General features: G+C 40.1%; 1 protein-coding gene across 3 annotated transcripts in view; it reads left to right on the top strand.

Annotated features, from left to right (window-relative positions):
• Positions 1-15,166, top strand: part of shroom4 (shroom family member 4) — a 51,744-nt gene that overhangs the window by 33,019 nt on the left and 3,559 nt on the right. For 2 of the 3 annotated variants that reach the window (XM_067443770.1, XM_067443779.1), the window contains exons 3-8: positions 5,687-5,845; positions 6,558-9,069; positions 10,566-10,630; positions 10,770-11,429; positions 12,321-12,950; positions 13,343-13,484. In XM_067443770.1, the coding sequence (XP_067299871.1) occupies positions 5,687-5,845; positions 6,558-9,069; positions 10,566-10,630; positions 10,770-11,429; positions 12,321-12,950; positions 13,343-13,484 (4,168 nt within the window). Of the gene's footprint in view, positions 1-3,969; positions 4,264-5,686; positions 5,846-6,557; positions 9,070-10,565; positions 10,631-10,769; positions 11,430-12,320; positions 12,951-13,342; positions 13,485-15,166 lie in introns of those variants that run through there. The other variant, XM_067443787.1, reaches the window with a different exon arrangement.

The raw sequence follows: 15,166 nt of genomic DNA, 5'->3' as shown, positions 1-15,166 counted from the left end.
TGACCGAGACGGCAGCAGGAATATTAGGCTGCTGTCACTTTAAAGGTGGGGTAAGTGGTATAACAAAAATGCTTTAGAAAAGTGTCTCTGGCCGAGTACCAAAACAAACTTATAGCAAATCAGCAGTAAGGGGTATAAAAATACAATTGGCAAGTATATGCGACCTGTTAAAGTACCTTTTTCACAGGCCTATTTTACCGTGCAAACAGCAGAACATACAGGACAGCTCAACAACAGAACCTTGGTTCACACGTTATCACATTTTCATGCACAGCGTTTCTAACAAAGAAAAAAAGAATAAATTAGCATGCAGAATTAAATATCCAGTTCTGTATATTGTGCATTCTTAGTTTATATAAAATGTGAGTATTCCTGTTCCTGGAATATGGCTTTCCTGTAGCTCAAACAGTAGAGCGTGGGACTGGCAATGCCAAGGTGATGGGTTCGAGTCCCAGGGAAAGCAAAAACTGACAAAAATGTTAAATGTGTACCTTGAATCCAATGTGGCTCTGGATAAAAGTGTCTGCCAAATGCATAAATGTAAATGTAAAATGAATATGTCAAGTGATCAATCCCGGACAGTCCTTCATGTGTGGGTTCATCCTTTGGGATTGCATTACGGTCAGACGTCGCACATAGAAATGGCTTTTTTTTTATTAACAGGCCCAGTAGCCCAGGGCTCTGCGCCATAGTCCGCTTTCTCTCATCATGGTAAACATTTTCTGTGGTATAAGTGAACAAGATGTAGGCCATCAGTTAGATTAACCTCTGTTCAGTTGCCAGGGAAAGAGTAAACGGATTGCTGTGTTAACATGAGTGTAGACTGTGAAGCTTTGTGAACTGCTCTGCATCTGTTTTAACATCTGTTATTGAAAGTTTGTTTAGAACCGTTTGTTATCGAGGCTCCAGTCTTATTCTTTCACTTTATGATTTTGTGATTGACCTGGCACATCTCTCTGCTTTCTGCCCAAAATAGTTAGGAAGGGTCTGATGCGGCTGATAAGCTTTTAGGCCGTGATGCATTTTTGCAGGCATTCTTTCTCCTAGAAAAGTACTTTAAAATCAGAGTGAAAGAGTATCCAAAACAACAAACATGCTATTGTGCTGGAGAGCCTAACTTTTGACTGCTCCCTTCCTGGACTGGGCTTTTTCGTTGTGCCCATACTGGTAAAAGCCTGGGTGATTAAATGGAATGCAGCCTGTGCGTCTCGCTCGCTGTTTTCGGGAAGCAGGCGACCAGAGAACAAATGATGATGATTGCACCGACTGAAAGTGGAGAGGGGTGTGTGTGCGCGAGCATGCATGCATGCATGCATGCATATTTATTTATTTATTTATTTATTTATTTATTTATTTATTTATTTATTTATTTAACAGGGATAATACAGAATTAACTTGTTGCATATCATTTCATGCAATAGATGCTTATCTAGCTGATAACTAATTTGAGGTCAAAGGTCAGTTCATTTAGGGATATACAGATAAATGAAATGTGGTGCAATGTTTAAAAATACTGTACCTACTACTGTACGTATTTTGAAACAGTTTTTTTAATATTATGCAGCAATGAATGACCAGATGGATCCTAGCAGAAATTTCCCAGATCACAATTACAAACTCAACAAATCGCTGCTATAATTTTGATCACTGTATTATTCTTGAACAAATGAACAATTGTTACTTGGATATGGGCATGGTCATTTATGTATTACAATACAATACAGACAATAAAGACTGCTAGAGGACTATGTATTGGTGTGTGTGTGTGTGTGTGTGTGTGTGTGTGTGTGTGTGTGTGTGTGTGTGTGTGTGTGTGTGTGTGTGTGTGTGTGTGTGTGTGTGTGTGTGTGTGTGTGTGTGTGTTTGTGTGTGTCACAAATGTTTCTTATAATAACCAGTGATATCACACCTTAAGATGATAGTAATAATTGCTATCACACACAATCTAAGTTCCTATAAAGGATTCGAAAGTTAAACTCTATAGCTACCCATAATGGTGTGGATTGCTGTCACATAATTTTAAGTAATGTTAATATTTTCACTGTACATTCCCAAACCCTGGGTTAACATTTATTATTTGCATATTTGCGGTGTCATTGTCATTGATTGGATGAAAGTTTGCATAAAAGCTCTAGCATTGTGCATCCTCGAATTGCTAACTGTACTTTCAAATTTTATACTGAATGGACTATATAGGTAAGAAATAAACAGTCTCTTCTTCACTCAAATTGTCAGGTTTTCTGTGAGCAGTTTTCCTCTCAAACGCTGAATTTACAGGTTATATACAATGTGCATATGTGTTTTCATGACAACACTGCATCATTTCACACTGTACAAGTTTGGCACCACAATGCAGGGTTAACACCGCAAAAGCAGCGCTAACTCTGCTCTGGAGCAGGGCTTCTCTATATGATCAATTTAAATAAGCTGATAACTTCTCCAGAACGACTGTACAGGCTACTAATCTAATTTTGTTGTAATATTGTCCTGTTTAACAAAGCTGCTTTGAAACAATCGTCATTGTAAAAGTGCTATATAAATAAAGTTGACTTGACTCCTTGTGTTTAGATTCAGCATCTGTGGGAAGTAGTTACAAAGGTCGAACAGTGACTTCAAACATTTTAACTACAGTCATGAAGAGCATTATTTGCAACGAGTATTGTGTTTCAGAACACTTAACCATTGCGAATCATTTCCACAGATGGTATTAAAACATGTTGTGTGGTCATCATGTGTTGTATTTGTCCAGTCAATGCTACTAAAGAATGTTCACTAAAGGGATCATTTACAAATGTGTGATTGCAAAATCAAATACTCTAGAAAGATATAGACCGTACATGACATCAAATAAGATAACCCAGGATTACGATTCTAATAATAGTTAGGGATAGTTCACCCAAAAATGCAAATTGTCATAATTTACTTTCCCTCATGTCATTCCAAACCTGTATGACTTTTTCCTTGTCAGTGGGCACCAAAACTGTTTGGTTACCAGCATTCTTCTATATACGCATACAGATTTGGGACATGTTTTGAACAAGAATGAATAATGAAAGAATTTAAATTTTTGGCTGAACTATCCCTTTAAGAATGACCCTGGGTTATAATTCAACCGAAGAACCCATTAGTGTGAGTTTGTGCACCGTTATAATTAGTCCTACACATGATTGTTGGGGTTTTCTTTTATTGTTAGTGTTGTAGCTGTTAATCAGACTGACCTCATTCTGACTTTTATCAGCCCTTCAAATTTGAGCAGAAAAGCCTGTTTATTAAGCTAACACCGCTGATATGATTTCAATTTCACTTTATTCTCTCTCTCGTTCTCTCGTTCTCGTTCTCGTTCTCTCTCTCTCTCTCTCTCTCTCTCTCTCTCTCTTTCTCTCTCTCAGGCAGGCAATTTCTGAAATAACAAAACACACACTGTTGATTCTCAGATGTGTTTTGCATAGTTGTGCTTTCTACACCATTGAAAAAATACATGTACATGTACTTCCTCATGCCTCTGGGACAGTGCACCGTTTCAATGATTTTGTCTTATTCAACCAATTTGTTTCCCTTCTTTCCTCATACGGTATATCCTCCTCTTCTCTCTCTTTCTCTACCTCCCCTCACTCTCTCACCAGTGCTGGCCGAAATTGACTGCTCTCCCAGGGAGACAGGAAGCGGCCCTCACATTTTTCCCCCATTCAAACAATAATAGGAGAGAATGCTAGGTATTATTTTAGCAGTGGCTTGCCGCTTTATCTCCCCCAAACATAGTTTCCTCTCCGTCTGAGCACCGCTTCCTCTCCCCCTAATGTCATTAGAGAGAGTGAGTGGGCGGCTGTGTGTGTGTATATGAGCGAGAGAGAGAATATTCTGTTTATTGGACAGAGTGTTTGGTCTTCAGTTGTGACTTAGAATAGAGAGAGAGAGAGAGCGAGAGAGAGAGAGAGAGAGAGCTGCTCTTTGAGGGGAAGTGGGGGGGAGTGTTTGTCTGTTAATTTTTTCCTGGACTAGGAATCTGGTCAGAGCCTCTGGCTGCCTCATTACAACTAAATGACCGCCAACCTTCACTCATGTGAGCGCTGAAGCCGTTAGGGTCCTGATAAAGACTGACCACTCACAGCAGACAAAGACCTCAGGGTTGTCCTTTGACTCGAGACGTCTACTGATAGTTTAAAACTGAACTTCATCTTGAACCTGAAGCTAAACAGTCTTGGATTGGATTAATCTCAGAATATTTGTTTTACTGTGAGAACATCTGGAGTTGTGTCAGCTGCTGTGAGTACCTCAAGACGTTTTTATTGCATGGAAAACCTCAAGAGGGAGTCAAACCAGCACTAATTTCAACCTAGTTAACCTGTTTGTGTTTGGTGCATTTCACTGAAACAGTACTGTTGTGCTAAGGCAGATGCAGTACCTACAACACTGAAACTGAGAAAAAGGGTTTCAGTTAGTGTTTTTTGATAATTTGATTGTTTTGGTAATTTTATGTTTTGAGTCAAATTGAGCCATCTCAGGACAGATAATAGTCTAAAGAGACCCAATTTTACTCATAAATAAATTTTGACATAGTTGTTTTTTCAGTGTTTAGATCGTTTTCCTTTAGCTAGTTGTATGGGGACTCAGATCAGCTTTATGTTGTTTGATGTTTTAGGTTAGATCAATAGTTTGTATTATTGGACAAGGAAGACAATGTGAATATCTATGAGCTGTCTTGGGAAATCTTGAATATCCTGAGATTGCAGAAGTTTTAATTGGGATGAAATATTGATTACATTTATTGTTTATAGGTTTCTAAACGAGATGTATTTACATTTTGACCATTTCATTTGAAAAATATCCCCTATTTACTTAATGTCATTTGTGAGGTAATAGATTGTGTTTTTAATGTGTATTCATTTGTTTAATTTTGTTGTTTTGGAGTAAATATTCTCCTACCTGCTTACATTAACCTTACTCTGAAAAGCACTGTTTGTTTCAGAAGTGTTTTTAATGTACACTACCAAGTTTAGGGTCAGTAAGATTTTTGGATTGTTTTCCCCCAATAAGGATTCGATTTGTCAAAAGTGACAGTAAAAACATTTATAATATTTCATCAGCTTATGCTATACTAAAAGATTGTGACGCTATGTCCTGTGTGTTATACCAAGAGATTGTTGTTCCTTTTATATTGCATTTTTTTTGCTATATCTCACTTGCTTCTATTCTTTTCTAGCCTCTTGTGGAAAGACTAAAATTATTATTAGTCGAATAATAAGCTCTCAAAATCCATTCTTCCCTCTGGATCATTATTGCCATCTGGAATGTTTGTGAATACTCTACTCCTGTCAATGGGACTGATGGGATATACCTGGAATCTGGGCTTTGTTCCATTAATGCTGTTACTTTATAAATTAATTAGACTTTTTTTTACTATAGATGTCTTATAAAGAACCTCAATCAGCCATTTCTGCAATCCAATGGACGGCAGATATGAAAGAGTTCCAGATGGTGAAGTCAAACAGATTTCCCTTGATTTCTGTATGTGTTTGTCAAAAGTGACACTGCTTTGGGAGTATAGGGTCTTTTCTTTATGCTTGAATGCTGTGGTTTCCAGACTGTGGTTCCTTCTTGTCATTTATTGGTACTTGAATATATTAGGATAATGTTGTACATCTTACGCTCTTCAGGCTATACACGTCTTTCTGACTTGTGTGTTCAGGCGCAGTGTGCCAGTGATCCGTCCCCACTCTTGGCACCTGGCAAAGCTGTCAGAGGCACCCTGCACTACGGGCGCTGGTGACCCTTCAGATGGCTCCTCGGCTATGCAGCTCCACTTCACACCTCTCAGTGTACCGTGGCACTCTGGAGGTGACAACAGGTTGGTATAAATAACCATTATACAAATGATATATTCAAGTAAACATACTTTTTTTGTGTGTAAACACATAAGTGTTTTACATTTATTCATACATCTTTTGAAACATTTCCATTAAACTACTAATAGCTTTAACAGATCTTTGTGTCTATGTGAAAGGGATAGGGATATATAGATCTCATTGTTGAATTAGGGAATTTTGCTTCCAGCTAATTTCACAATGAAAACAATCAGAGAGGAAGCTGGTGATCTCACTTCTTATGTCAACATGTGGCTCACCGGATGCCACCACTATTTTCAGATGTATGACTCAGAAAATTCTTCACAGATCACCAGTAGAGTGACCAACAACACACAAAACACACAAAAAAGCCTGTAGTACAAAACACAACATTGGCTTAAGGGGCTAATCTTTAACTTTCATCTTCAACTTTAATGTTTGTTCTGGGGGATTTGTTCTTCAGTGTTTTGCCGCGGAGACTGTGAAACCTTATCACAACACCTGTACCACAGAATGAAAAGGCCTACATAATTATTTAATTTAAATTTCTGTAAAAAATAATATGAAATTGAAATGGAAACTGTTTGAACGAAACTGAAATAGTTGGCACATACAGATATCATTTAATACAGAAATTTAAGCTGGCAATAACTAGTGTAAGTAGGTGATTGTGTCACATTATCTAACTTTGTTCTCTTCTGTTTCATTGTGCAGTGAGCTGTCCATGCAGTGGGGCCACATCTCCAGGCACTACAGCACAGACCGCAGCAGCTCAATAGGAAGTATGGAGAGTCTAGAGAATCCTCCCAACCAGGGTTACTATGACAGTCAGCTCTCTCCCATTGATCCTGTCATCTTCAACAACAAACGTGACTCTGCTTACAGCTCATTCTCAGCCAGCTCAAACACATCTGATTACACTGTTCCTGTCAAGCCTGAGGAGACCAACTCCATGGACAATCTCCTCCAGGGTCTGGGATCTTCCTGCAGGTATCCAGATGGAGGCCAACATTCTACCCCCAGTGGCCATGGAAACCAGCAGGAAGAGCATCAACACTCTAAGATACTGTCTGCCAGAACTGAGGCTAAAGTCCGACCGTCATCCTATAGCTGCGAGGAGGAACACTGTGCACCACCGCAGCCACCCATGAGGAAGGACAGCTTTAGGGCTACTAGAGGCCAACCAACTGATAAACGCTGTGTGTCTGCTCCTGTAGGCATTCCAGCGGCAAATGTAACCAGCGGCATGGTTGAAGATCAACCCCAAGTCAAGGAAGTTTTGACAGGCAAAGTTTATTTGAATGGAACACAAGACAACGAGCAAGAATGTAAAGGGTGCCTCACTGAAACTTATTATACCTTAAACTCTCAGAGAGAAAGCAAAGCAACTGACAGTGAGAAAAAACACTTTGAGAACTGTTCAAAGTCTGTGGGGGTGCCTTCCCCTCCCCTGAGTCCCTTTTCACAAAGGAATATGGATGAGAACTTTGATAGCCAACTCCAACCAGAATGTAATCCCCAGTCAGCAATGCACAGGCACAGTGCACCTGAGAAACTTTTAGCTTCCCAGCTGTGTATGATGGATATTTCTGGTGTCAAAATTGATCATCGTGCATCTCCAACTTGCCAGTGGTCACAGTCTCCTCTTTATCTGAGCGATACTTGTTCAAATAGGTCTCACGGCAAGTGGGGAGCAAGCCGATGTTCCACGCCTGGTTCTGTGGCAACTTCCGAACTTGAGGATCCCAGGGTAGAGGAGGAACCTCTTGATTCTGGACAGAATCTGTGGGGGAAGCCTGGGAATCCCATGGGGAATGGATTTTCCTCCACTAACTCTCAGAACATTGAGAAAAACATTAGTTCTGTAGGTGTGGACACTCACCTAACCGAGAACGGAGGAGAAGTGAGGGTGGACAATAGCAATGCCACAAAGCAGTCGCAGAAGCGGCAGTTGCGTAGCTCCAAGTCGCGTCGCAGAAATGAACGTTTTGCCACCAACCTCAGAAATGAGATCCAGAGAAAGAAGGCCCAGCTGCAGAAGAGTAGAAACCCTTGTGGTGAAGAAACAGTGGAAGAAGAGATTACAGATCTCAATACAGAGGCAGTAGCTCCTCCACAGTACCATCAACACAGACCCCAAACCCTCCCACGTCCTGTTAACAGTCTGCCCTCTTCTTCCGGGCAAATAATCAAACAAATACCTCAACAAGTTCTTGATACCACACAAACTGAGGACCTTTCCAGCACCAGGGTTGTGTGCTTCCAGTCAACTCCAACCCAAACTCAGATCCCTCAACATACCAGACAAGTATGTGTGCGTGTGGTGGAGGAGGTAGCACCTGCAGGTAAACCACGGCGATGGCGTTGGACACCAGAACACAAGCTTCAACCAGAAACCGAGACCTCTGAGAGTAAGAGAAATGAGTCTACTGGACAGGTGTGGTCTGAAAAAATGCTATCGACAAGAGGGCGGACAAGTTCCTCCAGTGGTCGTTCAGGTCGGTCAGATGAGTGTGACATCCCTCCTTTTGCAGACCGCAGGAGGTTTTTTGAAGAGACTAGCAGGAAGTTGAGTCAGTCTGTAACAAACTTATCGAGTCTGACAAGTCGAAATTCGAGACTTGACAAGCCGTTTAGGCCAAACCATCCATCCTCACCTGAGCCTATTGAGATGGCCTCTAACCTGGGCAGGAGAAGGTTTTCATATCAAGATGTGCCCTATGTAAATTCATTGGACACTGGAAGACAAAGTACCCAACAAGACCAAGAAAAAATTATGGAAAGGCTGATGGAGAGAGAGCGAGAGAAAGAAAGAGAACAGGAGAAATTTAAGGAGCAAGAGAAGCTAAGAGAACAAGAGAGGGAGAAGGAACGATTAAGGAAAGAGAAGGAAAAAGAGCAACTAATGGTGAAGGACTGGGAGGAGAAGCAGAGGCTGCTACAGAGAGAACAAGAATGGGAGTCCAGCAGAGAAACTGTTCGCTCTGAACACAATATGAGCAGTGACACAGTTCCTCAGTCTTTATCTCATGACGCCTATCGGAAGCAGCAGCCCACACCTCAGGTTCCTTCCTCCCTGCAGTCCTCTGAGCATTTCTATAGCAACACTACCACTAACATCCAAAAGCCTTGCTCAGCGTTCCACCCAGTCACCACCCAGCACAATCAGTATGATGGCTACCACATAAATCCACCCTACAAGGCCAGGAGCTACACCCCAACTGAGGTAAGACTGGGAATTCAGCATTGTCCATTGTCTTAAAAAGGGATTGTCAAGCTTTTCTGATCCAGGCTCTCAGCCAACCCAGCAAACCTCTAATATCTAATGCCAGAATTTCATTTAAATGTCATTTAACAGCATTACCAAGTTTTGCAATTCATTAAATTAGTTGATGTGGTTTCCCGATTTACCTTACTTATTAAAGTAACATGGATGTACAAGTATTAGAGGATACCCTATGGATGTAAATGTCATAGTATGCACTATAAATGGAATAGACATGCACATAGACACTTATTAGTTAACCAATTATTTATGCAGGTTAGAGTAAAGCCTTCCTCCTACAGTTCACTGTCAAATAAAAACCACATAAATTCAGTGAATGGTCTGTATATGTGCTTATAATGAATAGCCTGATGGAAATTCAAAAAGGGTGTGATTTACTTTCTTTATTGTGGTTATTTTCAGTTCTAGGCTTACAGCTCTGGAAAAAAGTAAGAGACCACTTAACATTGAGAAATCCATGTTAAGTGGTCTCTTAATTTTTTCCAGGGCTGTAAATGAGCTAAAAGATGAGTCCTTACAAATACATGATGTGAAGCAATTGAGCCTTTGATTTCAGTTAAATAGTTTTGAATTGAAAATAGCCTTATTGCATATGGAATGAAAATTGTGTATTTGTTCCTGAAACTTTACTCGAAAATGCGCTGAGCCAGAATGATGCTTTTAGGGAATCTGTAAAATATTATGCTTCTTCTTTGTGCATTGATTTATATGTGCACTGTTAGAACTGAATAAGGATTAATCGGTTTATACTCTACTTGAGCTGTTATTTTAAGAATGAGACCGTTGTTTTCAGTCCTCGTTGCAGACTTATTTTAATATTAGCATTCATACAGGTCAGGATATATTGAACCTGGCCTTCTTCAGTGTCTCAAAAGGCAACATGTTGGCCAGAACTGTATAAAAGTCATAAATCAGCTCTAAAACAACAGGAAGATTGAATATGTATGCTATCTCAACAGTCACTATTTTTAATACATGTCATTTGGTTTTTAAAAGCATTTTAAAAGTTTCAACTCATTCTCTAACTGATCTCTGAGACATTCTTATTCCTTCAGTATATTTAGATAGACAACCTTTATGGATCCTTGAGGGCAAATTGAGGTGAATTCCAGAGGGATTTGTCCTTGTTGTGGAATCAAGCCCATGTACTCTAGATGAGAATCAGAGATACTATTGACAAGGAAGGAACTGTTGGATATGTAACCCTTATATACTTATTTTGCACTTTGTTTGCTTTTAAAAATCTGGGCTCTAGGTGGTTGGTTGGCACAACATTAGAGAGAATGAACCAGTATTTGTATGGTCACATAGAGCAAACTCTTGCCTTTCAAACCCAGTTGAGAGCGGCGTTTAAAGGCCAGGGTTCACCTATAGTGGGTTGTTAGAGTAAACTATTATAATAATATATTTAAATGTAATGCAAATGTATTTTACAGGCCCATCTTATGCAGGGACCGGAACAAAACAAAAAACTAAACAGAAACTACAGCTTAACAGAGAGGTAAGATTCCTGTTTTTAACTGGGTCTCAGTAAATTTAATGCTGTTATTGCCCCCATTTTATGCATTCTTTACTTATATATGTATTGTTATTGGCAAACTTTTACTTAGGAGTATAGCATAACATTTATTTTTCTACAGGGACTACTCAAAGTGCAAAAGAGGCTCTAAGACAGGAGAAGGTGCTGTTGTTCCTGACTTCATGGGTCAAGGTGGCCACAGGATTACAGGTGGCTGCAGTGAGGAGCATCTTTTTTCACCCCTTAAAAACCGTGCTATGTCAGAGAATGACATTCGCATGGAGACGCAAAATATTCATAATCACATTTCAAACACCAGCAGAATGCGTGCGTCCACTCTTAGCGACCTGGATGAGAATGGTGTATGTGTTGGTGAGGTAAAGAAGAAAAAAGGGCCTCCGCCTCCTCGTCCGCCGCCCCCAAAATGGGAGCAGTTCCACAAGAGGCGGGCATCCCACCACAACCTCTTCTCCTCCCCGCCACTCTATTCCTCTCCCTCTTCCTCTCCCTCTCCACCTCGGTCACAGCCCTGCACATCCCGGCCTCCCAGTGTGCCTGAAATGACACGCCAGCGCTCCTATAGTCTTCCTCCGAGGGAGGGTTCAGATAGCCGTCACTCCTGCAGTCAAGAGTACTCGGTGGCTCCCCCCAGCCCTGCTTTTACCCGCCGGGCTTTTAAACCCGTAGCCCTGCCCCCTAGAGAGAGAGACATAATCCTTCAGAACTATGACACAAGGAGAGAACTTCTTCAACCTTTGCCACACCCAGAACCATGCACAAGGTAAAGCGTGCCATCCAACCCCACGCGTATGACATCTAAGATCCATGATAAAGAACAGGGCAAATCTTTTTAAAGCTCATGCTTAAAGCACATGTGCTAACTTCTTAGAAGTGTACTTTTTGTATTCATGTTGATTTCATATGGTTTTGAGAAACCATTTTCAAGAAAACAACTTGAAAATCAAACAAATTGAATGTGGTCTAAGCATTAAGTAAAAGGTAAAAACATTATCTTTACACTTTGAATACATGAGAACTTTTTATTTATTGTTTTACAGAAATTATTGATTGTTAGTTTTTTTATTTTTGAATATTAATAATTAGTGAAACATTAGTAAACATAATATAAGACTAAGCCAAACTGCTAAAGATTTTATTTACTTTTATTTATTTACATTTCATTATGATATACATATTATGATATGCTCACCTCAATATATTTATTCAGAAATACAGTAAAACAGTAATATTTTTAATATTAACATTTTTTTTTTAATATGCTTTAAAATGTTTTTTTTTTTTTTGATGGCAAAGCTGAATTTTCAGCATCATTACTCCAGTCTTCAGTGTCATGTGATTATCCTTCAGAAATCATTCTATCATGATGATTTGATGCTCAAGACACATTTTTGTTATTCTAAATGTTGTAAAAAGTTGTGCTGCTTAATTAATTTTTGTGGAAACCATGATACAGTTTTGTAAGGATTCTTTGATGAATAGAAAATAGAACAGCATTTATTTGAAATAGAAATCTAAATATATTAACTTTAGATCCATTTAATGGATCCTTGCTGAATAAAAAAAAACTCTTACTGAACCAATACTTCTGAATGGTTAATTGCATTTTAGATGTACTTTTGAATAAATTACTTTCATATCTGCCTTCTTTTAGAATACCTGTCCATACTGCTGCAGTGTCAGATGAGCCTAGAGTCACACTAGTGAAGCCCATCTTTCCTGAGCATCGAGTTGAGTGGGACCGGTCCAGTCCTCACTATCCTGCACAGGGCACTACCAGGTTTCTTGAAATCCCAGAGAACAGATTGTCAGCTGGGCCAGTGTATCCAGAATCCTACTTCTCTATGAACAACAACCACTTGCTGCCCCATCCAGCAGGTTTCCCCGGAACAGCCCACAAAAACCAGATTATTTCCTCCCGCAGTCCCAGCAGCATTGAAGATGGAAACCTGCCCCTGGAAACAGACATCGATGAGATCTGTGAGAATGAGCGAGCAGGAGAAGTTCAGAGGAGGGAAGGAGAGGACAGGGTGGAGATGCAGGGTTTTGCTCGGCCTGTTATGGTGCTGGAGACAGACATCGACAACATGCCTGATGAAGGGGCTCCGCCGGCAAGAAGCATTAGAGGGCCGAGGAGCTCCCTGGTGGACTCCATTCTGGATGATGATTATGGTATATCTAGGAAGGAACTGATTGGAGAGTTATTTCCACACAGTGTGAACACAGATATAGGTGTCGAGAGCTGGAGAGGGGGCTACCCAATCAGTGGAGGAACACTAGAGAGGTACAACAATCTTCTCACTTTTTTGAGCATTAACTTTCCTTTTCTTAACATTTATGTCTAAATGCCATGATAGTTATGGTTGTCATGGAAAGAGACATGTTGATGAAGAAAATGTTTTTCAATGGTTTTGCATTCCCTCACAAAACCTTTGCACTCCCTCGTTAAAACATTTGCACCCCAAAAGTTGTGATTAGTTCAATGTTTTACTTGCCATTTCTTTGTAATTATTTGCAAAATGTCTGAATTTTCCAGTGAAAATTGATTCATTCTACACAGTACATTCTAAAAAAAATGCTGTGTATTATATTTTATTACATTATATCAGAAAGATTGTTACAGTACCTTAACCTCCACTATTGTTCTTCAGAAATATCAATGACCTTTTTTTCTAGGCCCTCTAGACTGGGAACATCCACAGCACAAGCGTCACGATCAACTTGTTACGACCAATCAGCTGAGAATGCGCAACTTCTTGCAAAAATTCGAGAGATCTCAGAGAGGAAAGAGGAGGAGGAGGAAGAACTCAATTATAAGGTGAAAGATTTGCTTATTACACACTTTGTAAATGTAAAATCATCCAGGTTCATACAATTTTTCACTTTTATGTAAATTCAGATGTGGCCCCAAAGTTCATGGACACTTGAAATGTTACTGAAGTACATATGAAACTTAAACAATTGTTGCTTTGCTTAGAGCTAAATTAACTCTCCTGACCATTTTATTCATGATCCTTTTATTTTTTATAACGCAAGATAATTTTTTTTGGGATGTATGAAGTTGGTTCCTATGAAGAACTAGGAGTTCATCTTTTAAAAAATTACTTCAGTTTATTCATTCAAAACATGAATTGAAAAAAAAGGTTGCTATTAAAATTTACACACAAAAAGCCCAGTATTAATATCATGTTAAAATGTATGCACTATAAATGGGGGGGGAGTGGGGGGATGGGGGGAGGAGGGAAACACTCAGTTTCTGTCAATCTTGAGTACCTATAGAGTAGTATTGCATCCTTCATATCTCCGAAAAGTCTTTAGTTTTATTATATTTATAAAAGAAATATAGGCTGTACCGAGTCTTTCCGGAAAAAAACGAGCGTCTGGAGGCGTATCGAGTGGGCGGAGCTAAAGAATGACGAGCGCGCAGCTACTGCACGAGAGCTTCTGAAAGCTGACATCATCAAGCGTGGAAAAGAAAACGTTACCCTAAATAAACCATGGCTATCAGATTCAACTAATACAGATATGATCCAGAATCAGATCCGGAGGCTGAAATAAATTGAACAGGAGAAACAGCAACAGCAGGACGTCCGTCTCTGTGCTATGTACTGTATTTAGTGGATTGTCAACATTTGCGTTTGTTTTCTCGTGGTATATGAGGACATGATTTGGTTTCTGGACTATTGTATGCGACTAAACCTTAGCAGTAGCAAGCAAAACGGTTTTGCACGTCAGATAGTGTATAAAAAAACCAATGGAGTAACGTTAGCGCATTTGTGAAGCACGCTTTGTGAGAGCGTCCCCTAGCCTAGATTTATGTTTGGATGGTTTTACAATAAACAAACTGACATATTAGTCAGCTAAACAAATGTATTTAAACACACACCATACATCGCTTGCTCCATTGATAAATTAACTATACACGATCGTGTTGTTTACTGATGTTTACTTACGCAATGATAGCCAACAACATAAGTTAGACATTTGAAGCAGTTTTACTCACCGCTTGTTTCCAAAGCACGGCCGTGAACCTTTATCGCTGGGACTGCTCTGTCAAAAACGCATTTCTTGTTGATTTCGTGAAGTCCTGTGGACAGCAGTGACCGTGGAGATCCACTATTGCGACACGACCGAAGCGTGATGTTGTGATGCTTCCTGTCATTTCTGCGTTCAAATCGGTTCAAATGCAGCGCTGCCTTCCCGGAATGCTGTGCTGAAGCGGTGAAGTCGTTTTACTTCACCCATAGGAATAAAGTGGAGCGCGGTGCGACATAAGTGTTGCACGGACGAGTGGATCTGCCCCTTGAGAGCAGTGTTTATGGGCGTGCATTTGCTCTTTCGCTCTAACCACACGCGCGCAGACCCTTCCGGGAGAAGAGCCCGTACGGCCCATACAAGGACCTTTCGCTCTGTCGACGTCAAGCGGACTCCTACTCGAAAAAAACTCTCCGAAACTTGTGAGAAACCGGAAGGAGTATTTTTGACGCAGAAATACTCCAT

The sequence above is a fragment of the Pseudorasbora parva genome, chromosome 1 (assembly GCF_024679245.1).
Source record: "Pseudorasbora parva isolate DD20220531a chromosome 1, ASM2467924v1, whole genome shotgun sequence".
NCBI lineage: Eukaryota > Metazoa > Chordata > Actinopteri > Cypriniformes > Gobionidae > Pseudorasbora > Pseudorasbora parva.
The sequence above is the reverse complement of the archived record's forward strand: the minus strand, read 5'-3'. Positions and strand labels throughout refer to the sequence as shown.